The following is a 26,977-nucleotide window of genomic DNA, read 5'->3' as shown; positions in this document are numbered from 1 at the left end:
GTTCCCACAAGTTCTTAATACCTACACCAGAGTTGTGGAGAATATTAAACAGGAAAATAATGAAATAACAAAATAAAATAATCTAATAATATTACTGAAAATAAGTTTTGCACTTTTATATAACCCCTTTCACAATGATTTTCTGCTAAAGAGATTTTCCTCACTAAGGAAAAAATACATTTCCATAATGGAAAAACATAAACTATATTCTTATAATATCTAAGAATTGGTGTTTTACAGTATTCACCCTCATTCTACAACCAGGAAAACAAAAGCCCAGTATCTCCTAGCAACAGCTAATCGAACACTAATAATCTGTATCCAGGAAACAAGGTCTTATCAAAATGCTTGCAACATTTACCAAGTGATTTCTCTTCACTAACTTGCACAACTCCGAGCAACATGTTTACATTCAGAAAGCTAATTTATTTTTCTCATTCACAGGAAGCCTTTTATTCAAAATGATAGAATATCGGAGAAACAAAGAACATGAATTTATACATCAACTTTCACCACCTCAGGACATCCCAAAATGCTTTACAAACAATAAAGTATTTTTGAAAGGTAGTTTCTGTTTTGATGGAGAAAACATGCCACCCAATTTGCACACATTAAGCTCCTACAAACAGCGGTATAATAATCGCAAGATTATTTTTGTTTAGAGATGTTGGCCCAAGCGTAACTACAGGCCAGAACACTGGGAAGACCTCCACTGACCTTTGTGAAATAAATGTCACAGTACATTTTATGTTCGTTTGAGGGGGCTGACAGGGACTGAGTTTAACATTCTGTTTAAAAGATTAAAAATCACACAACACCAGGTTATAGACCCCACCACCAGGGATATATTTCCCTCCCCACCTCTTTCCGCCTTCCGCAAAGACCGTTCCCTACGTGACTACCTGGTCAGGTCCACGCCCCCCTTCAATCCACCCTCCCATCCTGTCACCTTCCCCTGCCACTGCAGGAATTGCAAAACCTGCACTCACACCTCCTCCCTCGCCTCCATCCAAGGCCCTAAAGGAGCCTTTCACATCCATCAAAGTTTTACCTGCACATCCACCAATATCATTTATTGTATCCATTGCTCCTGATGCGGTCTTCTCTACATTGGGGAAGAATGATATTCTTCGAGCCTCCGAGCAGAGCGCTTTAGGGAACATCTCCAGGACACCCGCACCAATCAACCACACCGCCCTGTGGCCCAACATTTCAACTCCTCCTCCCACTCTGCCGAGGACATGGAGGTCCTGGGCCTCCTTCACCGCCGCTCCCTCACCGCCAGATGCCTGGAGGAAGAATGCCTCATCTTCCGCCTCGGAACACTTCAACCCCAGGGCATCAATGTGGACTTCAACAGTTTCCTCATTTTACTGCTCCTCGGATGCTGCCTGAACTGCTGTGCTCTTCCAGCACTACTAATCCAGAACACCAGGTTATAGTCCAACAGGTTTAATTGGAAGCACTAACTTTTGGAGTGCCCCTCCTTCATCAGGTGGTTGTGGAGGACACCATTGTAAGGCACAGAATTTTATAGCAAAAGTTTAGAATGTGATATAACTGAAATTATACATTGAAAAATACCTTGATTGTCTGTTAAGCCTTTCATCTGTTCGAATACCATGATAGTTTCACTTCTTTCATGCGTAAATCACAACTTTTGTTTTAAAAGTTGCATTCTCAGGTTAACTGTAGCAATTGGTGTTAGCTAGACAATATGTTGAAGGTGTTAGCCCCCATGTTCTGTCTGTGCCATGATGTTTAGATTGATTCTAATCTAAAAAGTGAGATAATAGAGTTTTACATGAATTCATGCAGTTTTTGAGCAAAGTACAATGTAACTCTGCAAATACAAATTCACCTCACAAACGTATGTGTGCATGTGGGTCTTTGTGTCAGTGTGTGTGTGTCTGGGTCTGGGTTGGGGGGTTGTGAGTGTGAGAGAGTGTATATGTGTGTATGTGAGTGTAGAGTGTCTTAAGTCTGTGAGGGGGTGCATGAGAGAGTGTGGGGGTTTGTGTCCCACACTCATACATGCACTCCCTCACAGACTTAAGACATTCTACACTCACATACACATTCATTCTCACACTCAATCCCCAACCCAGACCCAGACACACACACACTGACACAAAGACCCACATGCACACATACGTTTGTGAGGTGAATTTGTATTTGCAGAGTTACATTGTACTTTGCTCAAAAACTGCATGAATTCATGTAAAACTCTATTATCTCACTTTTTTTAGATTAGAATCAATCTAAACATCATGGCACAGACAGAGAACACAGGGGCTAACACCTTCAACATATTGTCTAGCTAACACCAATTGCTACAATTAACCTGAGAATGCAACTACTTTTTCAAAAAAAAAGTTTTGTGATTTACACATGAAAGAAGTGAAACTATCATGGTATTAGAACAGATGAAAGACTCAACAGGCAATCAAGGTATTTTTCAATGTATAATTACATCACACTGTAAACTTTTGCTATAAATTCTGTGCCTTACAATTGTGTCCTCCACTATCACCTGATGAAGGAGCGGTGCTCCGAAAGCTAGTGTGTTTCCAATTAAACCTGTTGGACTATAACCTGGTGTGTGATTTTTAACTTTGTACACCCCAGTCCAACACCGGCATCCCCAAATCATGTTTAAAAGATGGCACCCTAGTTCTCCTTAAGTACTGTACTGGAATGCTGGTCTATATTTATGCGTACGAGTCTTTGGAATGAAGTTCAAATCGATGAATTTCTGACTCTGAGTTAAGGATGCTGCCAAAACAAGTTAAATGTGACCAGTTTTCAGCCCAGTGTCTAATAGACAAAAGCTCATGCACAAAACTATTCCTAATCAATGCTCAATTTGAACCACAATCAAAATGGTCACAAAACACTTCATGTAGCATGTGGAAACTTAGAGACTGAATCATGTATATGTAGAATCATTCTAACCTTGGTTATTTACACATGAAAAGTTCAAAGATAAATTTCATTCAATCACTATTTATGAGGACAGGATCTGCTGTCAATCATTGTACTATCTAAGGAAATAGTTTTCACACAAGGACGTTTGAAAAAGTCCTTCTCAAAATTGAGATAATATGATATCAACATCCTACATCCGCCAAGTCCGTAAAGCTCTCAAAACATTCCAACCTGATTAGTTAGATGCAGTTATAGAGATAATTTGCTTTAGTACTTTCTATTGCACTGAATAGCAAAATATTTTACTTCATTATGCTTTGCTGAAGTGAAGAACATGGCATGCTACTGTGCTACACTGAGCAGGCAGGTCTGAGGTTAAACACCTGGTCTGTGTTGAGTTTGCTGCTCTGAGATGGGCACCAGTTGAGTTTCAATAACACCCCTCAAGTTAAGCAGGAAAAATATTTTCACTCCCTGAATAGTGATGCTCATGAGAAAGTCTTACTTCTTTTGTTTTGGTAAATTAATTCACGAGTTGTGAACTAGTATGCTGGCGAAGTCAGAATATATTGAGTATTTGTTTTTGCCCTTGACACAGTGGTCATTGGTTGCCTTCTTTAAACCTCTTTCCACACTGGCTGGAGTTACCATGAAGGCCCCACCTTGTCAAGCTCAGCCCCCTACTGAGGTGTGGAGACCCTCCAGTTAAACTCGCCATTAGCTGTTTTCTTTCTAATGAGAGAGCAGACTTATTGACCTCTGGGACTGTGAGAACTTTATATCTTAAAGCTCTGCATGTCCATGTGGTGTAGATACACCCACAATGCTGTAAGGAAAGTATTTTCATGATTTTGACAGAGCAACAGTAAAGGAAAGGCAATATCAGGACAGCGTGTGACTTGGAGGGGAATTTATAGGTGGTGATATTCCCATGCAGCTGCTGCCCTTGGCCTTTTAGGAGTTACAGGTTATGGGTTTGAAATGTGATGTCTAAGGAACCTTGTGAGATGTTCAATTGCATCTTATAGATGGTACACATTACTGGCACTGTCTATTGACTGCTGAGGGTAGGCAGGATGGCAATCAAAGCTGCTAATTTGACTTGAATGGTGTTGAGCTTCTTAATTGTTTTTGGAGCTTTACTCATCTAAGCAGATGAAGAGAATTCCATCATGGCACCGACTTATGCATTGTAGACTTTGAGGAATCAGGAGGTGAGTTACTTGTCAAAAGATTTATTGTAACTACCATATGGATATGATAATTTCAGTTCGGTTTCTAGTCAATGATAAATCACAGAATGTTGATAGTGGGGGATTTAGTACTGGTAATGTAATTGAATGTTTGATGTTTAGATTCTGTCTTGTTGGATATAATCCATTGCCTAACATCTGTGTGGTGTGGATTTTTACCTGCCACTTTTCAGAATGTTGTTCCAATGTTGTTGCATTTGAACATGGTCTGCTTCAGTATCTGAGGAGTCACAGATGGAGTGAAATATTCTGTAATCATCGGTGAACATCCCCACTTCTGACTTTATGACACAAAGCCTTATTGATGAAGCATCTGAAGATGGTAGGCCTAGGACAGTATTGCTGAGGAGTTCCTGAAGTGATGGCCCCCTAATTGAGATTGAATGAGGTTTAGTTGTGAGATCAAGGTGACATTTGTTGTCTTGGTTTGAGAAAGGAGACCTCGACAAAGAACTGGAGGCCTGGCAGGGGAAACAGTGGCATAGTCAAAGATACCTGCTTTTGAGGGAGATAAAAGGAAATTGAGATGTGGATGAGGGAAATCTCAGAGCAGTAATAAAGTACATGGATTAGCAACTGGGTCAAAAATAAAGGAAATAGGAACTTATTCTGTAATTAACTGATTTGGAAACTTGGATATGCTCTGAACATGAATGGTCATAAAGCAATTGTGCTTTTGAAATGAGCCATTTTGACAGCAGATGACAAAAGTGACTATTTTTTAAAATTGGGAACAAAAATAAATTTTTGAATCAATGTTCTTTCTGCTCCTCAAATATTGGCCAAGAGACAGCAGGATAACTCATTGGCTCTTCTTTAAAATAGTACCACAAAATCTTTAACATCCATTCAAGAGTGCATTGGTTTATTGTCTTATCTGAAAGCAAGTCGTATATTCACCATCTGAGCTACTTGAACTGCATGATTTGATGGTCTTCAAAAAAAATTAATTTCTATGAAAATTCTAAAAACATTGACTTCACATTGTTATAAGTGCCATATTAAGGGGATTGGCTAGTTTAGTTGGCTGGACAGCCAGTTTGTGATCAAGAGTGTGGTGCTTAAAAAGCACAGCAGATCAGGCAGTATCTGAGGAGCAGGAAAATCGATGTTTCGGGCAAAAGCCCTTCATCAGGAATGAGGCTGGGAGCCTCGGGGGTGGAGAGGTAAATGGGATGGAGGTGGCGCTGTCCTGTAGATGTTCTCTGAAGCGCTCTGCGTGTAGGCGTCCTGTCTCCCCAATGGAGAGGACAATACAGAGCGCTTCAGAGAACATCTCCGGGACACCCGCGCCAACCAACCCCAACACCCTGTGGCCGAACACTTCAACTCCCCCTCCCACTCCACCAAGGACATGCAGGTCCTGGGCCTTTCCATTACAGCTCCCTCACCACCCAATGCCTGGAGGAAGAATGTCTCATCTTCCCCCTTGACCCTCCAACCCCACAGCATCAATATGGATTTCACCAGTTTCTTCATTTCCCCTCCCCCCCCACCTTTATCCCAGTTCCAACCTTCCAGCTCAGCACCGCCCTCATGACCTCTCCTACCTGTCCATCTTCCTTCCCACCTAGCTGCTCCACCTTCCCCTCCGACCTATCACCATTACCCCCATCTCCATTCACCTATTGCACTTTCAGTTACCCCTAGCCTCACCCCCCTGCCATTTATCTCTTCACCACCAAGGCTCCCAGCCTTACTCCTGATGAAGGGCTTTTGCCCGAAACATCGATTTTCCTGCTTCTTGGATGCTGCCTGACCTGCTGTGCCTTTCCAGCACCACACATTCAACTCTAATCTTCAGCATCTGCAGTCCTCACTTTCACCTAGCCAGTTTATGATGCAGAGTGATGCCAACAGCATGGGCTCAATTCCTGAACTGTCTGAGGTTACCATGAAGGACTTTCTTTCTCAACCTCTCGTGTTTCCTGAGGCATGGTGATCCTCAGATTAAACCACCACCAGTCATTTCTTCTCATGTGAGAGCAGCCTTATGGTCCAGTAGGACTATGGCAACTTTATCTCTTTCTTTAGTGCCATTTTAATAAATGCAAATGAAAAATTTAAAAAAACTCAGCCATTATTAATAGTGTCTCTATAAGAGTAGAGAGTTTATGTTGAACTTGTATAAGGCACTAATTCAGCCACAATTTGAGTATTAAGACCAGTTCTGAGCAATGCACTTTATAAAGGTATGACCGCATTGGAGATTGTATAACAAAGATTCAAGAGGATGGTTTCAGGGATGCATAAATTCAGTGGGGAAAACAGTTTGGAGAGCTTGGATGTTTTCCTTTTAGGAAAAAAGACTGAGAGGAGATCTGATAGAGGTATTTAAAATCATGAGGGATCAAGACACCGTAGACAGGGAGAAACTGTTCCTGCTCAAGAAAAGATTAAGAATGAAAGATTTAAAGTAATTAGCAAAAGAATCAAAAGTGACATGAAGAAGATCTTTTTTCACACAGCAAATGGTTAAGCTCTGGAGGTTCACTGCTTGAGAATGAGGTGGAGGTATTCAAAAAGAAATAAGACTGTAATCTGAAAAGGAAGAGTATACAGGATTACAGTGAGAAGGCTAGAGAATAATACTAAGGAAATCACTTATTTGGAGAGCCCATCTAGACATGATGGGCCAAATAGCTTCCTTCAGCACTGTAACAATTATGTGATTCTCTGTTGGCTGCATTTATTGTGAACACCACCACCAGGTGGAGCAATGCAGGCACAACCTCCAGAACACAACATTGCAGGGTGACATTACTATCTAATGATGGAGTGGCACGCTGCCAATATGTTTTGTGTTTTTATGGCAGTAACTAAACAAAGAAAAAACTGTTTTTGAAGCTGCTTCCTGGACTGCTAAATTACAGAAACAAATAGGATGAAGAGGTGAAAGTGGAAAGTTCCCACTCCAGTTGGTTAACATGATGTCAGTGGAGATGCCAGTGTTGGACTGGGGTGGACAAGGTCAGAAGTCACACAACACCAGGGTTATAGTCCAAAGTTTTATTTGAAATCTCAAGCTTTCGGAACACCACTCCTTTGCCACTTAATCTGACGCCGAAGCAGCGCTCTTAAAGCTTGTGATTTCACATAAACCTATTGAACTATAACCTGGTGTTGTGTAACCTCTGACCCTGTTCAGTTGGTTAACATAGCAAGAAAGCAAACCTCTGCGCAAAATCCTTATCACAAAGACTGTCATCTCCTATTGATGCCACATCACTAAAAGCTTTTGAGAAAGGAACTCTCTGCAAGGTGCCCTTGTTTATTTCCTTTGTCTATAGGGTTAGCATGTTCTTTCATGCTGTGAAATAATGGTGGGAGCAGTCTAGGCATGCACTGGTGCTGATGTCACTGCACACAAATGTGAACATCCTTAAAGCTTGTCATAGCCGCAGGCATCATTAGTCCCATTTGAACATGCTGGGGGCTGTTTTGGTAGCCGGAGTAATTAGTACACTCTTTATAGATATTTTAAATCAATTTGATCAGACATGTTCTGGCATGTTGTGACACACTTCTGGAGCAGGTGAGACCTGAACACTTTTGGCTCAGAGGTGAGACATTGCCACTGTACCACAAATGAAGTGTCCTCCTTCTATACAGCATCTTTCATCACCTTAGGACCTCTCAGAGCAGTTTACAGGTAATGAAGTACAGTCCTTTGGTATCGTAATCACCGTTGCAATGCAGGAAGTGTTAACGTTTGAAATGTAGCATTTCAAGCCATCGTTACTTTACGTATATTCATTGCATTTAAATCCTTATGGTATGGACTGGTCTTCAAAATGGCAAAACGCTGCTCTGAAAACCAAAGTTAAAAATCACACAACACCAGGTTACAGTCCAACAGGTTTAATTGGAAGCACACTAGCTTTCGGAGCGCTGCTCCTTCATCAGGTGATATTGAAGGTCACAATTCTTAGGCACAGAATTTATAGCAAAAATTTAGTGTGATGTAACTGAAATTATACATTGAAAAATACCTTGTCTGTTGAGTCTTTCATCTGTTCGAATACCATGATAGTTTCACTTCTTTCATGTGTAAATCACAAAACCTTTTTTTAAAAGTTGCATTCTCAGATTAGCTGTAACAATGGGCGTTAGCTAGACAATATGTTGAAGGTATAAATCCCCTGTGTTCTCTGTCTGTGCCATGATGTTTAGATTGATTTTAATCTAAAAAGTGAGAAAACAGAGTTTTACATGAATTCATGCAGTTTTTGAGCAAAGTACAATGTAACTCTGCAAGTACAAATTCACCGCACAAAATATAGTGTGCATGTGGGTCTTTATCTGTGTGTGCATGTCTGGGGTGGGGGGTTGTAAGTGTCTGTGAGAGAGAGTGTATATGTGTGTGCATGAGTGTAGAGTGGTCTGAGTCTCTGAGAGGATGTCTGTGTGGGTGTGAGAGTGTGTGTCTGAAAACCAAGATGTTGGATGGTGCAAGTTGTTTGTTTTCTTCCAAATGAACGCCAGATGGAACTAGTGAACTCATTTCAGAGTAACAGGCACTAAACCCGCCAGACGGCGCCCTTTGATTAGTTTTAAGGTTGCCCATTGTACATATATTTATTTCTGATTTTGTTTACAGGTTTTGTGTTCGTTTTTCTTAACAACTTTCGGGGTGTGGAGGGAGAGGCCAATGAACGTGCATTGTTAGAAATTCCAACCATTTCTCAGGTTGCCTGTGATTTCACAAAGCACAAATCCAGTGTGTTTCAACATGTTAACATGCGACCGAAAGTTACATATAAACATATTTGATCTCTGCAAATGGATCGATCTGAAGAACAGATACCCTAAATATCTTAGTTGTATTTGTGACTATTTGATTTTCCTACATGGTGGCATAGATTTTTCCTTAATTACAGACTGCCGTGGGTGCCAAAGGATACACGTAAACAATCAGGCTTATTGCAAAACATCCCAGAAATGAAGGTTACGGTTGTATACAGTGACTTTGCAAAAATTGTCAGCGATTTTTTTGTGCAAAGTATTTCCTAATTGTCCCAATTATTTTATATCTGTTCACGTTGGAAAATGCATTTAGCTGTTGCCGTTCAATTATTGCTTGCACAGTATATAACTTGTTTATGCGCTAGGCGGTTGGCAGGCGGAGTTTCCACTCAATTGGAAAACTTGTTACGTACGCGAAATATTCCCCGTCGGAAACCAGAGAGAAGAGAAACAGATTCTATTTCCAACTGGTTCTATTTGCTTTTAATCTCGAACTAAGTGTACTATTAAGAATTAAAGTACATTTAGTTATGTTTTGAAATGCAGAACAGCGAAGCATATTGCATTTCCTTGTCCACCAACCAAGCCAGTTTATAACAGCCGTTACGCAAGATTTAATATTTAGTGTCACCTACAATTCACGCTCGAAACCTGCAACAGTGTGCTGCACAAAACAAGACCTCAGATTTTGGTCTCTAATTAATATGACATTTTTTTAAAACGCAAATTGTCGCAAACTCATGTGGCTTATTACTTTCGCCAAGAGCTTGCAATTTTCAACAATTTGAGGCAAACACTGGCAAATAATTTCTAGATATGTTCTAGCTCAAAGTTGAAATGGAAAAAACTTTTTCGAGTTGCATTAAGTTAGAAATAAATGCGGCTGTGTAGATAATAAATGGCATCAGGGCTCTTATAATGGGGGAACTACCAGACAGCTCAGCATCATTATCTAATTTTACATTGCAACTGTGCGGTTTTATTCCAGAAGATTCATTCCAATGTCAGGTTCATAATGCCTTCTAGCACGCGAAACTGAGTCATCGAGAGAGAAAGAAAAAAATACGAAAGGAGAGAAACAAGAAAATTCCCAGAAAATACGCCATCTGGGCTCCCATGTGGAAGACGTTTAATATTAATTACTGGTCGGATGAGCCAATCGCGAGAGCCGTATGCAAATGAGCCGGTGGGTGGCATGTAACCTTTAAAAAGCAGTGAGCGCTGCTTAGGAACTGCAGAAAGAAGCAGTGAACAGAACGAATCGGTGTTTGGATGTGGATCGCCAGATTTGAAGGATTGTTACAACCAGTGGCAGAAAGCTACAGTGAAGAAGAGTTATCGTTGTAGTGCTGAACCCGCGGGCTCTTTTTACCTTGGATTTAATTAGAACAACATGACTCTGGAAGATATCACTGGAACTGACAATACCAGCAAAAAGTAAGTTGCCAGAAAATCGACCATTTGTAGTTGGTTTTAATGAGATCCAGTGGAAAGGATCGCGTGTAGATTACTTATCCGTTGGTTATTCGGTTTGTAGACTAGATTTTTTTAAGATGAATAGTTTTTAAGTATATATGTATTTTCATTTTTATCCAGGATGCAGCCAATTGATCAAGCTTTAGAAAAATTGTTGGTGACGGCGCAACGTCAGGGTTTCTTGACGGTTGGGGTCTACGAGTCGGCAAAGTTAATGAATGTGTAAGTATTGAATACTTTTTTTAAGGTTCTCAACTGCAACCAGTTCCGGACACCACTTTTAAAATTTAAGATTTAATTTCAGTTGACTTTCAGGGTTTCTTTTTGCATAGTGATTCTAATCGTCTCTTCTATTCTTGTCCCGAGTAGTGACCCAGACAGTGTAGTCCTGTGTCTACTGGCGGCCGATGAAGAAGATGAAGGCGACATCGCCTTGCAGATACATTTCACCCTGATCCAGGCTTTCTGCTGCGAGAACGACATTAACATTGTGCGGCTCCGGGGAGTCAAGCGCTTGGAAGAACTTCTGGAGACCGGGGACGAGACTGCTGAACCCCGGGACATACACTGCATGCTAGTCACGGTAAGAACCGTCTCTTTCTTCTCTTTCCACCACCTCCCTCAATCTACTGATTTCTGCAAAAATATCCTGTGTCGATACTAGTAATATCTTACCGAGGTAAAGATTGTTATAGTAAATGCTTCTGCATATGAGATCTGTAACTATGCGTCAATCCGCATAAGATAGCTAATTTTTCTTAAAATTGTTACAATAGTATTTAGTCGATTCTGGCATTTCAGGGGTTAATCTTGCAATTATCGTAAAACGAAACAACGGCACTTGGGAGGGTATAACTGACTGGAATTGACGTGCTGTTGACGCTGACGCGATGCTTAATCGGGATTTTTTTTACCATTCTATTTCCAGAACTCTCATACCGATGTTTGGAAATGTGAGGCGTTGGAGGAAGTCGGAAGCTATTGCGAGGAAAGTAGAAACAAGAACCAGTGGGTTCCTACCGTGTCCCTGCAAGAACGCTGAAGGCTCAAACCAGCAGAAGAAAAGGAAGCTGAGAAGAAAACGTCTTTAATTAAATGAGAAATGTATGCCGTTTTCTTTTACAAAAAAGATGCGGATTGATGAGAGGAAAAATCATGTTTGCAAAGGCATTTTTGTTTTTTTAAGAGGTAAAGAAGACGGCATACCCGGCGGAAACTTGGCTGTTTTTTACAACGGCGAGTGGATTGGCATCCGCTCCCGGAACCGAGAAGACAGCTGCAGTGGAGGAACTGGACTGGAGATGTGGAAACCAGATTTGGAAACGAAATGAAGGAGAGATTTCGAAGCAGGGCTCTTTTGTATCTAGATTTATTTGATAATAGACTGGACTGAGATGCAGAAAGTGGGAGAAAGGATTTGTGAAGACTCGAATACGAGAGGACTGTAATCCTGGTGTGGAGGATGGATGGGCGTTTTGTTTAAACAGTGGATGGCCGGCTGCCCCCTCCTCCCCTCGGTGACTGATGGAGGCTTTTTTCCACCTCTTGCTGGAGGCGGAACAACGTGCGAGCCTGCACTGGAACTGCGTTTTGGAGCTGTTTTGCATTTTTAAATCGAGCTCATCCCCCACACAAGTTACTATTTCCTTTGTACAGGAAGGGGATTTGCAGCAAATGTTTACTGAACTGTTGCATTTAGCTTCAATACTGGGATTTTTGCATAGAATCTCAACGTTATGTAACGGGCATCGTGCAATTTAATTCTAAACTATTATTCTGAAATGTTATGTATTATTTTTAATTCAGCGACTTATTTATAACGCTGTGATTTCTTGTTTGTCTTTTCTGATATATGTAAGAAAATGAACTCGTGTTTCTATTACAAATTACATTTACAATAAATATTTTAATTTTAAAAGTATATAATTGTCTGACTTTTTTCCCTTTGTTATCTTAACCACTGCTCAAAAGCAGTAGTCGTTAAATACTTGAGTGAGTTATTTTTCGTGGTTGACAGCAAACAACACATTGAAAACCTAGTTAGTTGGTCAGAGTTGTGCCTGCCTGATTTAGAATTTGATCACCAACAAAAAACATTTCTGGCTTTACTGTTTTACCCTGCCATTTGACCTTTGTCTGGTTATGCAAAAAAATTTATTAGATTTTCACTGTTAACCTTGTCAAGAAAATTACACCTGTACTTACAACAGTGGAGGTCAGATTTTGTTTAGAGCTGCTCTCTGTTTAACACACAATTTAAATCAATGATTTAACTGCAGCATCAAACCTTCCTGCAAAGTGAATAAATGTATTCATTTTGTAGACCATTTTAATTCCAGTTATAAACTTGCCCAATGCACTCCTGACTGGAAATATGGAATTTCTGTACATGGATGAGAATCCTGTAGCTTAAAGGATGCAGGTACAGCTAATTCAAATAGACATCACATGATATTAATACGACAAAGTTAATGTATTGAAGTTCAGTAATTCCTGAGTTCAACTATCTCCCAATGGGAAACTAAAACTATTAATGTTATAATTTGGGTGTGACATTAGTGATGGTGTTTAGGTTCTTCTCAAATAAGATAGCCTTCTCAAGGAAGTATTCATGATGATCCAAAGCAAGTTCAAATTGCAACATGTGGGAAAAGCATAAAATATAACTTTGGCACTGATTGTCTTGGCTCAAAAAGTAAAACTGGTGGTGAGCAGTTTTCCTGATGAGGAATGCAGTGCCAAGAGTTCTTGTATGCTACTGTATTGTTTTAAGCAGGTTTGGGTCACAAACATAAGTACCTGTGGTATAGATGTGCATTTCTGCATGATGATTGTGTTGAATTATTCAGAGATTCAATCCTTTAAAATGGCAGTGATCAAAAGACATTTTGTGGAACTTGGCAGACAATTCTCTTGGTCAGAAAAAATATTCTAAGAGGGCAGTCTTTCAAGCTTCAAACTTCCCTCTTTTTAACTAATAGCCCCAATTGGAGGGATCAGTGGAAAATAATATTTTTCAGCCCTGTGATGTTGGTGGTTAGGGCTCATGATAGCTAGGATTCCCCAAACCAGATGTCACCCAATGTACCTTCTTTACAGTTTACAGGAGTGCCGAGGATAGTCACTATCTGCATTGAAATAGAGGAAAAGCCATAAAGCCTGAATGGTCTACTGCTATGTTTCAAATTAATAAATATTGCTTTGGAATTACAAAATCTTCAGATAGTTGAACTGGCCATTGATCTGGAAACTGTTTCAAGTCCATTTGAAGCAGGAAAACTCTCCAAAAATTGTAAATGCAGATTCTTGCAGACATCTTGGCCAGAATTTAAGAACCGAAGCAAAATTATGCCATTTGGCCCTTTGAGTCTGCTGAACCATTCAAAAGGACCAATCTTATACCTTAGGTCCACATTTCTGCACTATTCCTGTATCACTTGAATCCTTGGAAATAGAGTCATACAGCACAGAAACAGAATCTTTGGTCCAACTAGTCCATACCGAACATAATTCCAAAATAAATTATTCCTAACTGCCTGCTCCTGCCCCCTAACCCTCCAAACCTTTCCTATTCATAGACTTATCCAAATGTCTTTTAAATATTGTAATTGTACAGATATCCACCACTTCTTCAGGACGTTCATCCCATGTGAAACACCCTCTGTGTAAAGAAATTGCCCACTGTGTCTTCTTTAAATCTCTCTCCTTTCATCTCAAAGATGTTCCCCCCAGTCTTGAAATCCCTCATCCTAGTGAAAAGACAACTACCATTAACTCTATCCATATCTCTCATTATTTTATAAACTATCACTTCTGTAAACTCATCATCTACAGCCCACGCAGACAAAGAACCATGAAGATCCTTAACTCTTGACTAAAGAAACTTCTTAATATGTCAATCTTAAATTCGATCCCTTCATCTGAGATTATAAAAGTCAGGTTTAGGCTCCCCAGTGATGGGAACATCATCTTATTCTGTATCTGCTCCTCTTCACATTGTGCACTGTTTCACATGCTTGGTGCTGGTTCCTCTACTTTTTGTCATTTACATAAATGATTTGGATGCGAGCATAAGCGGTACAGTTAGTAAGTTTGCAGATGACACCAAAATTGGAGGATGTGTATATGAATAGGAAGGGTTTAGAGGGATATGGGCTGGGTGCTGGCAGGTGGGACTAGATTGGGTTGGGATATCTGGTTGGCATAGACGGGTTGGACCGAAGGGTCTGTTTCCATGCTGTACATCTCTATGATTCTATGTCATGCACGTGAGAGAGCAAACAAGTCTTGGTATAGTGTCTTTGTATAAACAACGATACCTTGGACAGGGTTCTGCGCTAAAGCATGAGTTTAGGTTTTGTGCTTAAATCCGTATTGGGGTATAAGTCCACAACTACGTGACTCAGAGATGGGAGTGCTGCACCTGACCATCCCCCACAAAATCCTTGATGGTGAGACTGGATAACTATTGAAGCAGTAACTGAGTTATTTGGATCAAGGAGACTCCTGATTCAAGACCTGGTCAATGATACCTGCCACCATGATAGAGAAAACCGATCTAATCTAATCTAAAATTCAAGCAGACAGTTCACAAAATCTGACTTAAGAGGGCAATCACTATAAAAGGCTCTAAAACACTATGTTTGAAACTGGAATGCAATGTAATGGAAATGGTTCCCCAATTGGAATTCTGTGGTTGGACTGGGAATCTGCAATTTGTTGAAGTGATTAACAGTGAGTTTAGATTGAAACTGATCACTGTGTCTGCTGCTAAGACACAACTCTTCAGAGAACTGACAGGATTACAGTTTGTTAGATATTTGTCTGAATAGGTCCGCTTGCTACCTCATTAGTCACTAACTACCAGAGTCTATCCAGTATATATATCTGCACTTCAAAGGTCCATCCTGGTCTGATAAGTTATCTTACATATATCTCATTAGACAAGTCAACAAAAATAAATTGCACATCCCTGTTTGCAGTCCAACATTGCCTGCTGAAACTTAAATGTCTAGACATTATGTGAAAGGTAAATTGGGAGCAAGAATATTGTAAAATATTTTGTGACCTCAGAACATTCTAAAGTGCTTTACAATCAACTTTTTAAGTGTACTGGCTTTTATCATGTAGAAAATGTGGCAGCCAATATACACATAACATGGTCCCAGCAATGTGGTATTGACCAGAAACTTTGTTTTAGTGATGCTGGTTGAAGGCTAAATATTGGCCAGAATAAACTCCCCTGCCCTTCTTCAAAATAGTGCACAGGACCTTTTATATTAATGCTCCTCTTGGTTGAATAGGCTGTCAAGTCACTTTCTAATTTCACACATTTAGAGGAATTAAACTGGGCGAGGAACTGGAGGGGTTGATAATGCCATTAATCCCTCTATACCTTGTCATGTGCAGAAATGAGAGGAGGAAAGTGTGGAAAAAACTTTATAACAGAACCTAAACAATTCCCTCATGACCAGCACAAATCCTTCAAGTTTCTCATAATAATAGTAAAAGATAACCATCAACACAAAATTGTTAAAAAGAGATCTTTTAAAATGTGATGAGTCATATATAAAAAAGGCTATCTGAGAAATGTGGGCGTTTCAGAAATTCTACAGAAAGCAATAACTGAAATGAAAGTTGAAACTTGCTCAAATAACACAGAGGTTGGGGTTTACTCGTTTCTGAATATGCTTGACCTTTAAAGGAGATATTTTAAAAGAAATTAGCTATTTGTACAACTTAAGAACCTGCAGAAGAGCAATTACTGATTGTTGCAAAAATAGATGATGTTATGGAATGACCAGCAGTCTCAGCTGTTGCATTTATTTCAATTATATGTAAAGCATATGGCAGAAGTGCAGTGCTCTATATCTCAGATTACAAAGCATTTGGACTCTGGAATGCCAGTTATTTCATGCCCTACCCATGTAAATTAGGGTCCCAACTCTAAAATGGATATAGGATTGCACACAAAAATGAGTCAGCCAATTTCTTTTTATGATTTTTGCAAACCTTCTAACTTCCTTTCCTCTCCTCTGTATCCTGACTTCTCTATGCATAAGTGCCGGTATCTTTTAGTAAAAAGTGAAAGTTACCAAAGACTGCTAGTAGTGAATTCAACCTGAGAATCTCCAAACCTCAGGTGAGGGATACAGTTGAGAAGGTGACCTTCATGATTTTGTTAGCTGGTTTGGGAGTTGAATCTGCACTGTTCATAGAAGCATAGAATAGAATCATAGCATCCCTACAATGGACATAGAAGAAATTCAGCCCTTCAAGTCTACACTAACCCTCTGAAGAACATCCCATCCAGACCCACCACCTATCCTATTCCAGTAGCGTCACACTTACCATTAGTAATTCACTAAACCTGCACATTCCTGGACACTACAAGCAATTTACCATGGCCAGTCCACCTAACCTACACACCTTTGGACTGCTGGCATTACTCCGCATTGCAAACCAGCTAACTGACACCCCTGCCTACTCACATGAGTACCTAACAGTGAATCTTTATTCCCCTGCATGGTATTACTGGGAAATGATTCTTCCTTACGTGGCATTCTTCTGTAAGGAAAGATCCTGAAAATCGATAATGGTAGGAACTCTTAACCTTTTCCTTAATCATGGAGTTTTGAAGTACATTTTTGTACCCCTTAACATCAATCCTCTGAGACTAACTCAATAGACGTTAAAAATCAAATGTGGGATCTTTTTTGTTTTTCAGTTTAGCTATTCACTGGATAAACTCATTGAGTCACGGGAGAGCCCCTATTGGAAATTTTTCTGAGAAAAACCCACATAATCACAAAACCCTTCATCACACTACTGCCTTTTAAAACATAATATTTGAGTATGTTTTATATTTAGGACAGAAATAGATGACAAATATTGACAATTTTATTGATTTGAAAGTAGGCTTGGGGTTTAAATCAGAATAACATATATGCAAAGCAATTGGGTCTGAATTGGCAACTTTGTCAAAGTTATTTTCTATATCTTCCATCTGTGCCAGAACTTTCAGATGTGATCCACTCCAGGAGAAGGAATAATTAGAACAGGATGTGAGACAAATTTCACAGAAAATACACAAAGAGCAAGGATCTGACTGTATCTGCACTCGCTGTTACCGTAAAGAAATCATTGTTTAGACTGCCTAACCTAACTGTGTTGCTGGCACGCAACAGTTTCATCTTTTTACCTATTCAATATATGATTATATCCTTATAACCTTTTCCTCTATCTCTAAGGTTACACTTCGTGGTCACACTTGTATTCAGTTATTTTGTAGACACCATTAGCACACTGGCCATCATTAAAACTGAGGGAAAAGACAGTATTAGATAATGTTTGCATGAGCAAACTGTATGTAGCCACATCCCTGAGCGTTTATCATGCACTACCCATTGACACAAAGGGACCTCAGAACAGACAAGGATATGATTGCTAACATATACATCCATTTGTACATATGCCAACCTCAAACCTGTCATTAAGTCATATCTGTTACAGAGTGGGTGTTATAATGCATTTGAACAGGTTTGTTAAAAATACCTATAAAGTCCCTGTGTTAGGTTTGTTAAAAATACCTATAAAGTCCCTGTGTTAGATTAAAGGCTTGTTTACTGATTTAAGGTTAAAGCTAAGTTAAGATCATAGTGAGCAACAGGGTTAAGATTTGATTTTTATTAGGATAGAATTTAATAGTTTTATAGTTAGGGTTAGATTAGGAGGAGGTTTTGGCTTAAGAGGAGTTGTAGACTGAAATTTGTTTTTCTTTATTCTTTCATAGGATTGGCAAAGCTAGCATTTGTTGCCCAACCTTAATTTCCCATGAACTGAATGACTTCTTAGTCCATTTTAGAAGGCTGTTAAGAGTCAACCACATTCCTATAGGTTTGAAGTCACATATACAGTAGACCAGGTAAGGACAGTAGATTGCCTTCATCAGTGAACCAGATTTTTTAAATGATAATTAATGATAGTTATTATGGTCACCTTTACTTGGACCAACTTTTAATATCAACTTTATTTGAATTTAAATTCCACCAGCTGTCATGAGGGGTTTGAACTCATGGCACAGAGCACTAGCCTGGAGCTTCTGGACTACTAGTCCATTGATTTGGGGCAATAAAATACTAAAGCAGAGAGTTTATTCTGCAAAGTAAATTCCATGTAATGGGAGTGAGTACAATGCAAATCGCATATATACACATTCATCGAACACAGTATTCTAACAGATGAAAGGCTTAACAGACAATCAATTTTTCAATGTATAATTTCAGTTACATCACACTGTAAATGTTTGCTATAAATTCTGTGTGTTAGGATTGAGCCCTCCACTACCACCTGATGAAGGAGCGCCGCTCCAAAAGCTAGTGTGCTTCCAATTAAACCTGTTGGACTATAACCTGGTGTTGTGTGATTTTTATCTGATCCCAGTGTTGCTGGAATCACAGAATAATTCAGGCACCATCAAACTGGCAATCAGAAGTTTAAACTTCCCACGGAAGTACTGTGAATGCACCTACACAGGAACTTCCTCACGACCGTGAGGTGTATCAACGATGAAAGTTGAGTCAGAGGCCTCTGCCCAGATTAAAAGATTTAGGCCATTGAATATTTCCAGCATTTTCTCCTTATTGTAGCAGAGGAAGTAATATTTTTAAAGAAAAGCTACTAAAATACAATTAAACACTGTGCCTATCACAGTACCGCAACTGAAGCAGTAGCTGCATACTGCACCATCAACATAGGAACCAACATCACAAGCTTACATTTTGCATTGGCCCAATTAAAAATAAACAAGTTTTCTGATGGTAAAGACAGTGAATTACTCAATCTAACAGATTAGAAGTTTCCAGATTCAACTTTAGTTCCTGCTGCATTAACCAGTCTCTCCTAATTTTCGATTATTGGGGCTCTATAATTGACTTCAGATATAGAGTATGAAGGATCTGCTCACTGTAAAGGTTTATTTGGGCTTTGGGTCAGGTTAGACATTACTACTCAGCTTCATGGGTTACCTCCTGCTTCACAAGTTACCGGAGATCAGGAAAGAAGTAATAAATTGGAAGGGCGCTTCCAGCCGTGCCTCAGAGCTAAAGCCTCTACCTGAAACTATACAACAACAATAACAAGAATCACCTTCTCTGATTATGGCCTACAGTTGATACAGGAATTGTGTTGTATGCAATAGAGGCATTCTCTTAACGGAGAAATGGAGAGCCATCATCATAATGTTTCAAACTCAAGGCCCTTCTTGGTGTCGTCAATCAAGGGAGTATATCTTCATGTTCAGATGTGATGGAGAGTAGCAATTGACTCAAGAAAGGAACTAGGACAATATCTCATGAATGACATAAAGGAGGATAGCGGCTGCAAAGGACAAAAATAAAGAACAAAAGTTGATGACATCATCCGGATTAAATGACACGGATCTAAAATTTCCATCTTCAAGCTATGTTTACATATGTCTTTAATTTAGTGAAACCTCACAAGGAGCTTTACAGAAGCATTATCAAACACTTGACACGAAACTGTTTAGGAGATACTGAATAGGCGATCAGGTTGGATCTCTAGTCCATGATCTCATTCAAATATCAGGTGCTATAACAACAAACTTATTCTAATAGGAATGGAATCTATAGATTTGATCTCCTGACCTATTGGAAATTTCAATTGTGGTTGTACTTCTTGCATATTTATCTGTGCACACTTTCCAGGATCATACATAAATATTGGTCACTTGAGTGAGTCATTTAAGGGCCAGCCCATGAAATCTAGAATCCAATGGTGAAGATGATGACTTCAGGAGTGAAAGAAAGAAAGAGAAAAAGTAAACTGGACATTAGAAAATTCAATGCTGAAAATGTGTTGCTGGAAAAGCGCAGCAGGTCAGGCAGCATCCAAGGAACAGGAGAATCGATGTTTCGGGCATGAGCCCTTCTTATTAGAAAATTCAATGTTTGGGTCATGTTTGGAAGTTATATGCTGGAGCAATGGTTATTTTGATCAACTGGTCATGTTGATTGAATTGAAAGAAGCTGATGGATAATACAGTGTAAAACTAAGGACCAGTAAATTGAATCATTTTGGTTCTTTCATTTATTACATATATAGATTAGTAGCTGTTTTCATGTTCAATAATGTTACTAGAATTAAACAACATAGAAACAGGCCATTCAACTAGTTTTTGTAGTCATTTGTGTTCCACTTGAACCTCCTCCAATTTCATTTCATCTAACCTTATTAACATAACTTTGTTACTTCTTGCTTACCTCCAGGGTGCTTATTTAGTCTTAAATGGATTTAAGCTATTTGCTTCAACCAAGCCTTTCAATAACACGTTCCACATACTTACCACTTACTGCATAAAGAGTATTTTTGTCCTGAATTTTATTTTGCATTTATTGATGACTGTCTTGTACAATCTTCTCCACAATGGAAATATGTTGTCTACATGTACCCTATCAAACAACATCATAATTAGTGCCTATATTAAGGTAGAAACATGAATGTTTTGTACAATACCAAGTTTTCACATTAGAAAAGTAACTGAGTTGAGTATCAGAAGACTATGAATTACAACATAATTACTCATTTTTTGTTTAATATCGATACTACAAATAACTTATATCCATTTGTATGATACAGCAACATGTATTTAGCACGTGCTTTTCTGTATTGAGCAGCTCCTAATTCAATCAGTGGAAATTACTTTTCCATAGTGAAACTTCACTGGAGTCATTACTTAGTGAAGTGAACCTGTCCCTCTATGTTGATTTATTATGGACAACCAACACTTCCTTCCCTGAGACTCCTTCCAGCAGCCCAAATTTATCCTAGGAACTCTGGAAATATTGTGAATAAAGAATCATAGTCAAGTGTTTTCTATAAATAAATATTACCTTTTTTTAGCATGTCCTCAGGGCATAATCTAAAAAGCTTTATATCCAATGAATTATTATTTGTTGTTTCTGGGCAACTTAACCAAAGTGACACTCAGAAAGCTTCCATGATCAACAAATGTGATGAATGGTCAGATCATTTCTTTTTGAAGGTGGTAGTTGTAGGAAGCATGTTAGTCAGGAACTCAGGAGAATTCTCTTCTCCAAGTAGCAATATGGGATCTTTTTATGTTCATCAGAATATACTTGAACAGTTGAAGAATGACAGAACCTTTGACAATGCATCAATCTTTCGATACTGTAACTATCTGTTACCCAAATCCAAATGTCTGCAGCCTTTTGAAATATTGGATTTTAGCTCCTTACATCTCCTAATGTCCTCATAAATTCTGTGGTGTGACTAGGCGGTTGCAAATTTATGATTTGCAAGTTTTCACATAAAAAGGGAAGGGGCCACTGGGGTGATCTATCAAAGAGTTACTGATGCCTGAGGAACTAGAACTTAGCATGAATCAGGAGAAGAATAAGTATGGGAAAATCAGAGGAGAGAATTCATGGGAAAAGTTATTCAACTTAAATAACATTAACAAAGCTTGCTAGAGGATTATTCCACATATCTGTTACACTGTGAGAAAAAAATACTTCTTTATCACAATTTTGCTTCAGGCTTGTCAACTTGATTCTCATGTCCTCCTGAACTGTGATCCCCAGGTTGACTAACCTGACAATTGAATTACATGCATCTTTCATTGTTTTGAAGTCCCTTCTTCAACTATTTAAAGAGCTGATTATAGATATATTAAGAATAATTATTTCCCATTACAGAATCAGTGTTGATGTATCAATATTAGTACTATTTGAAAACAGTGACCGTTCTCATTGTTACTTTTTAAAAAAATAGTTTTAGTGCTACTTAAAATGAAAATCAGTTTAAAAGCACTTCTGTGTCCTAATAGTTTAGGGGTTCAATGCAATGTCTGCTGAGGAATTCAGCCTTACATTGCTCCCACTGGTGCATCCTCTAGTGCTGCTAGTTCTTTGTAAATTCTGAATATGTGTAGCCATGCAGCAACCCAGAAAGTTCAGTACAAGCGGCTCATGACTTGTCCCCTTTAATGCAACCGTGCATTGAAATAAGCAGGTTGTGTATAACAGAAATTTAGAAAGAAAATTGACTGCAGTCCCTTTTAAATCTCTCACTCCTCCAACTTTTGACTCTCAAACATTCCTGAATTTTGCTGCTTCACTATTAGCAGCCATACTTTCACCTGTTTGGGGCCTAACAACTGGAATTTCCTCCCTAAATCTCTCTGATTCTTTACTTATCTCTCCAACTTTGTAGAGATCTCTACATCGTTTGCTAGGTTTATGTCTGTCTTTTTTTTCCACTAAATGTCAAATTGTATATGTAAATACTCCCATGTAGGATGTTTTACTAGATTAAAAAGTGCTATATAAATGTGAGTTGATGTTGTAGACTAGAAAAAAAGGAAGAACATCTGCTTTATCAGCAATTTATAGTGTCTTCAGTACATCAGTATTTTGCAACCAATTGGTTATCCTGAAACTGGACTCACTGCTACACGAGAACTAAATGCAACAGACAACTTGAACATGATGGTGGCGTTTCATCCAGTATCAGATTTGTGTTAACTGAATTCTTCAACACAGTGTAACCCATGACTGCTTTGTATGCTACTGGAGCTAAGAGAGTATCACATCACGATAGTGGAAGAACATCAGCTATCACATCATATTGTATCAGAGTGGATCATTAAATAAATTATTAGATAATCTATTGATATTGGACACAGTTGAGGAAGGAATGTTGACCAAGGAAATTCCCTGCTCTTTGAATAGTCACCTCACCTAAGCAGTCAGATAACCTCCAAATATGCAGTACTCCCTCAGCATTACACTGAAGTGTTAACTCAGATTATATACCCATTGCTTTAACTACAACATGCCAAGGCTGGCAACTGAGGTAAGCTGACAACAGAGGGACTTATTTCCATCCCTGGTTTGAGATGCACAGGGTATATCTCACACTCAGAATTCTACAATTGGCTTCAACCTCACGGTGCCTTGGGTAAAAATTAGCCAAGATTTTTGTTTATTCATTCATAGGATGCAGACGTGTATTGTCCATCCTTTATTACCCAGAAGGCAGTTAAGAGTCAACTATATTCTTGTTTGTCCGGAGTGACATGTAGGCCAGACCAGGTAAAGGTCGAAGAGTGTGGTATTGGAAAACCACAGCTGGTCAGAGAGCATCTGAGACGCAGGAGAGTCAATGTTTTGGCATAAGTCTTCATCAGGAATGAGGGAATTGCCAAGGGAGCTGAGAGATAAATGGGAGCGGGGTGCAGTTGGGGGGAAGGTAGCTGAGAATGCGATAGGTAGATGAAATTGGGAGTGAAGGTGATAGGTTGGAGAAGGAGAAGTGGATAGGTGGGAAGGAGGATGGACAGGTAGGACAGGTCAAAAGGGCAGTGCTGAGTTGGGTAAGGTGGTGGGGGGGGTAGGGAAAATGAGGAAACTGGTGAAATCCACATTGATTCCGTGTGGTTGGAAAGTTCCAAGGTGGAAGATGAGGCATTCTATCTCCAGGCGTTGGGTGATGAGGGTTTGCTGGTGGAGGAGGCCCAGGACCTGTATGTTCTTGGCAGAGTGGGAGGGGGAATTAAAGTGTTTGACCATGAGGTGGTGGGGTTGTTTCGTGTGTGTGTCCCAGAGATGTTCTCTGAAACGTCCCACCTCCAGGAAAAGGCCCACAGATTCTCACAACTACTTGGACTACACCTTCTCCCACCCAGCATCCTGTAAGAACTCCATCCCATTCTCCCAATTCCTCTGCCTCTGCTGCAACTGCTCAGAAGAGGAGACATTCCACTCCCAAGCATCCCAGATTTCCACCTATTTTGAACAACATGCTTTTCCCTCCTCCTTCATTTAGACAGCCTTTCAACACACCACCTCCACTCCCTGCTCCACTGCTCTAAACCCCCTCTCCTCCAAACACAATAAAGACAGAGTCCCCTTTGTCCACACTTACCACCCCCCTCCCATCTCTGCATCCAACGCATGATCCTTAAACACTTCCATCAAGTCCAACGAGAGCTCACCACCAAGAACATCTTCCCCTCCCCAGCCCTCTCTGCCTTCTGCAAGGACTGTTCCCTTCGACAATCCTTGGCTTGTTCCACTCTCCCCACCGACCCCACCAAAGCCCCAGATACCTTCCCCTGCAACTGGAAAAAATGGAAAACCTGCCAGTCCACCACCCCCTCCCCTCACCTCCATCCAGGGCCCCAAACACTTCATCCAAGTGAGGCACAGGTTCACCTGCCTCTCTTCCAACCTAGTTTACTGCATCAGGTGATCCCGATGTGGCCTTCTCTACATCGGGGAGACCAAACGTAAACATAGAGAACAGTTCACTAAGCATCGCAGCCGGGTCCGCAGGGGCTGACTGGACCTCCCAGTCACTGCCCATTTTAATTCCCCTTCCCATTCCCTTTCTGATATGACTATCCTTGGCCTCCTCCATTGCCATAATGAACCAAACTGCAAATTGAAGGAACAACACACGGTGGCTCAGTGGTTAGCACTGCTGCCGCACAGCATCAAGGTCCCAGGTTACTCTTCGGAGGGTCGATGTGGACTTGTTGGGCCAAAGGACCTGTTTCCACACTGTGGGGAATCTAATCTAAAAACACATCTTCTGTCTGGTCAGCCTGAAGCCCGCAGTACTCAATATTGAATTCTCCAATTTAAAATAACCTCCCTTCCCCATCCCTTCCACTCCTCTCAGCCACCCACCGGATTTATTCCTCCCATTGACCAACCAGGTCATACCCTCTACCAGCTGCCACCCTATCTGCAGCTCCCCTTACACCCATCCCCAGTACTGAAGAAGGGTTACATCCGAAATGTCGACTTCTCCATCTCCTGATGCTGCCTGGCTTGCTGAGTTCTTCCAGCCTCCTGCTTCTCTCTTTTGGACTAATGGTCTAGCAATATACCACTCGGCCATTATGAGCTCAGATAGAACATAGTTTCTCATTTCTGGACCCCAGCAATCACATTCCAACGGATTTCACTGTATTATCAAACAAAGCACGAAACACTGAACCACTTAGGAGATAGTAGGGCAAGTGATTAAAAACCTGAAGGGTTGTATGGTCTTTCCTGCATCTCTTTCTTATGTAGGTATAAGGAGGTTCTTAAAGACAGTAAAGAAGCAGAGAGGTTTATATAGTGAATTCTGTGAGCTCAAGGCCTAGGCAGCTGACAGCATGACTAGAAATGGTGAACTGGTTAAAACTGGGGACACTCAAGAGATCGGAATTTGAGGAGAGCAGAGATCTTAGAAAGTTGAAAGATGATGAAGGTTACAGATATGAGGAGGGGCAAGGAAATGGAAGGATTTAAAAACAGGCATGTAAATTTTCAAATATACATTTACCTATTGTGTTCCTTATTTTGTCTTTTGAATGGCTAGAAGATAGTTAGTCCACAATGCAGAGTGACACCAATTTGCAGGTTTACTTCCTGTACTGGCTGAGATCACTATGGAAACCCTGCCTTTTCAAACTGAGGCACGGTGACCCCAAGGTCAAATAAACTACCAGTTTGTTTTCTCTAATGTGACTTTCACTGGAATGACCATCAATGCACCAGTCAGATTAATCTCATATCCATCTTTCTCAAGGACATAAGAATCAAAACAGGTCATTCAGCTCCTGCAACCTGCTCCACCATTCACTTATATCATGACTTATTCTCAAGTTCCATTTGCACATCTTGTTCCATATCCCTTGATATCCTTAACTAGTAAAAATCTTCTGACCTCAAGTCTTGATAGATCCATTGAACCTCACCATGCAGAGTCTTTTGCAGGAGCAATTTAAAAATGTCTGCTCTTTTTACATGAAAAAGCACTCTTTGAATCTTTAGAATTAATTAACTTTAATTTTAAGATTGTGCCTCCTTGTTCTAGAGTTCTGTTCTCGTCATCATCAGAGGAGATTATTTATCCAGGTGAGACCCTTAGGTATTTAAATACCTTGATTAGATCACCTCTCAACTTTCTCAGTTAGGGGAACACAAGCCAACTTTATATAGTCTGACCTCATAAACTAACTCTTTAAACTCTGGCATCATTCTGGTGAGTCTGAGTTGTCCCATTTCCAAGGCCAATACAGAGGAATCTCAATTATCTGAATATCAATTATCTGGATTTCAGATTATCCGAAGAAGATCTCAAGGTAATGATAGAAACATCACATCAAAGAAGTGTTTCAACACTGATCATGTCTTTTGTTTACAATGATTAAAAATGAACCTGGCTTACTGAAATGCTGCCAAGAACAGTACTGGACATCGATGGGGCCCAGGCACTGCCTCCAAATGACTGACCGCCTGCGTGCTCTCCCTCTCCCTCCCCACACTTTTCCTGGAGTTCTATACAAGGGTGTACCCTAAACCCCACTTCTCCAGACAATCTCTCCAACATTGTCTCATACAGGGCAAAGGTGGAACCTGTCAAAACGTTGCAGTAAAAAGTTGTGTGTGCGTGTGTGTGTGCACGCACACGTGCGTGTGCTATTTTGAGACTCATCCCCGAAAGGCAGCCGGGTCGGGTGGGGTGGGGGAGGGAGG

General features: G+C 40.1%; 1 protein-coding gene and 1 long non-coding RNA gene across 2 annotated transcripts in view; one reads left to right on the top strand and one right to left on the bottom strand.

The window, feature by feature from the left end:
- Window positions 1–10,170: 10,170 nt before the first annotated feature.
- On the top strand, window positions 10,171–12,324 carry LOC122565427 (growth arrest and DNA damage-inducible protein GADD45 beta-like). Its single transcript, XM_043721397.1, has 4 exons — window positions 10,171–10,364; window positions 10,524–10,625; window positions 10,773–10,986; window positions 11,332–12,324. Exons 1-4 carry the CDS (start codon window positions 10,321–10,323, stop codon window positions 11,443–11,445), a joined length of 474 nt encoding a protein of 157 aa, XP_043577332.1. The 5' UTR covers window positions 10,171–10,320; the 3' UTR covers window positions 11,446–12,324.
- A 6,801-nt stretch (window positions 12,325–19,125) lies between these two features.
- LOC122565113 overlaps window positions 19,126–26,977 on the bottom strand; it is an 8,979-nt gene continuing 1,127 nt past the window's right edge. Inside the window, exons 2-3 of the long non-coding RNA XR_006316091.1 lie at window positions 20,767–20,872; window positions 19,126–19,781 (exon numbers count right to left, since the gene is read on the bottom strand). This is a non-coding gene — a long non-coding RNA (uncharacterized LOC122565113). The remainder of the gene's footprint in view (window positions 19,782–20,766; window positions 20,873–26,977) is intronic.

This window comes from Chiloscyllium plagiosum, chromosome 31 (assembly GCF_004010195.1).
Source record: "Chiloscyllium plagiosum isolate BGI_BamShark_2017 chromosome 31, ASM401019v2, whole genome shotgun sequence".
NCBI lineage: Eukaryota > Metazoa > Chordata > Chondrichthyes > Orectolobiformes > Hemiscylliidae > Chiloscyllium > Chiloscyllium plagiosum.
Note: the sequence above shows the minus strand (reverse complement) of the source record. Positions and strands in the feature narration are given on the sequence as shown.

What these genes read in the sequence shown, in the direction of transcription:
- LOC122565427 (XM_043721397.1), top strand. Translation starts at nt 10,321, where the DNA reads ATGACTCTGGAAGATATCACTGGAACTGACAATACCAGCAAAAA. An exon ending in ACTGACAATACCAGCAAAAA is followed by an intron (nt 10,365 to 10,523) that starts GTAAGTTGCCAG and finishes ATTTTTATCCAG; the next exon opens with GATGCAGCCAATTGATCAAG. An exon ending in TACACTGCATGCTAGTCACG is followed by an intron (nt 10,987 to 11,331) that starts GTAAGAACCGTC and finishes TTCTATTTCCAG; the next exon opens with AACTCTCATACCGATGTTTG.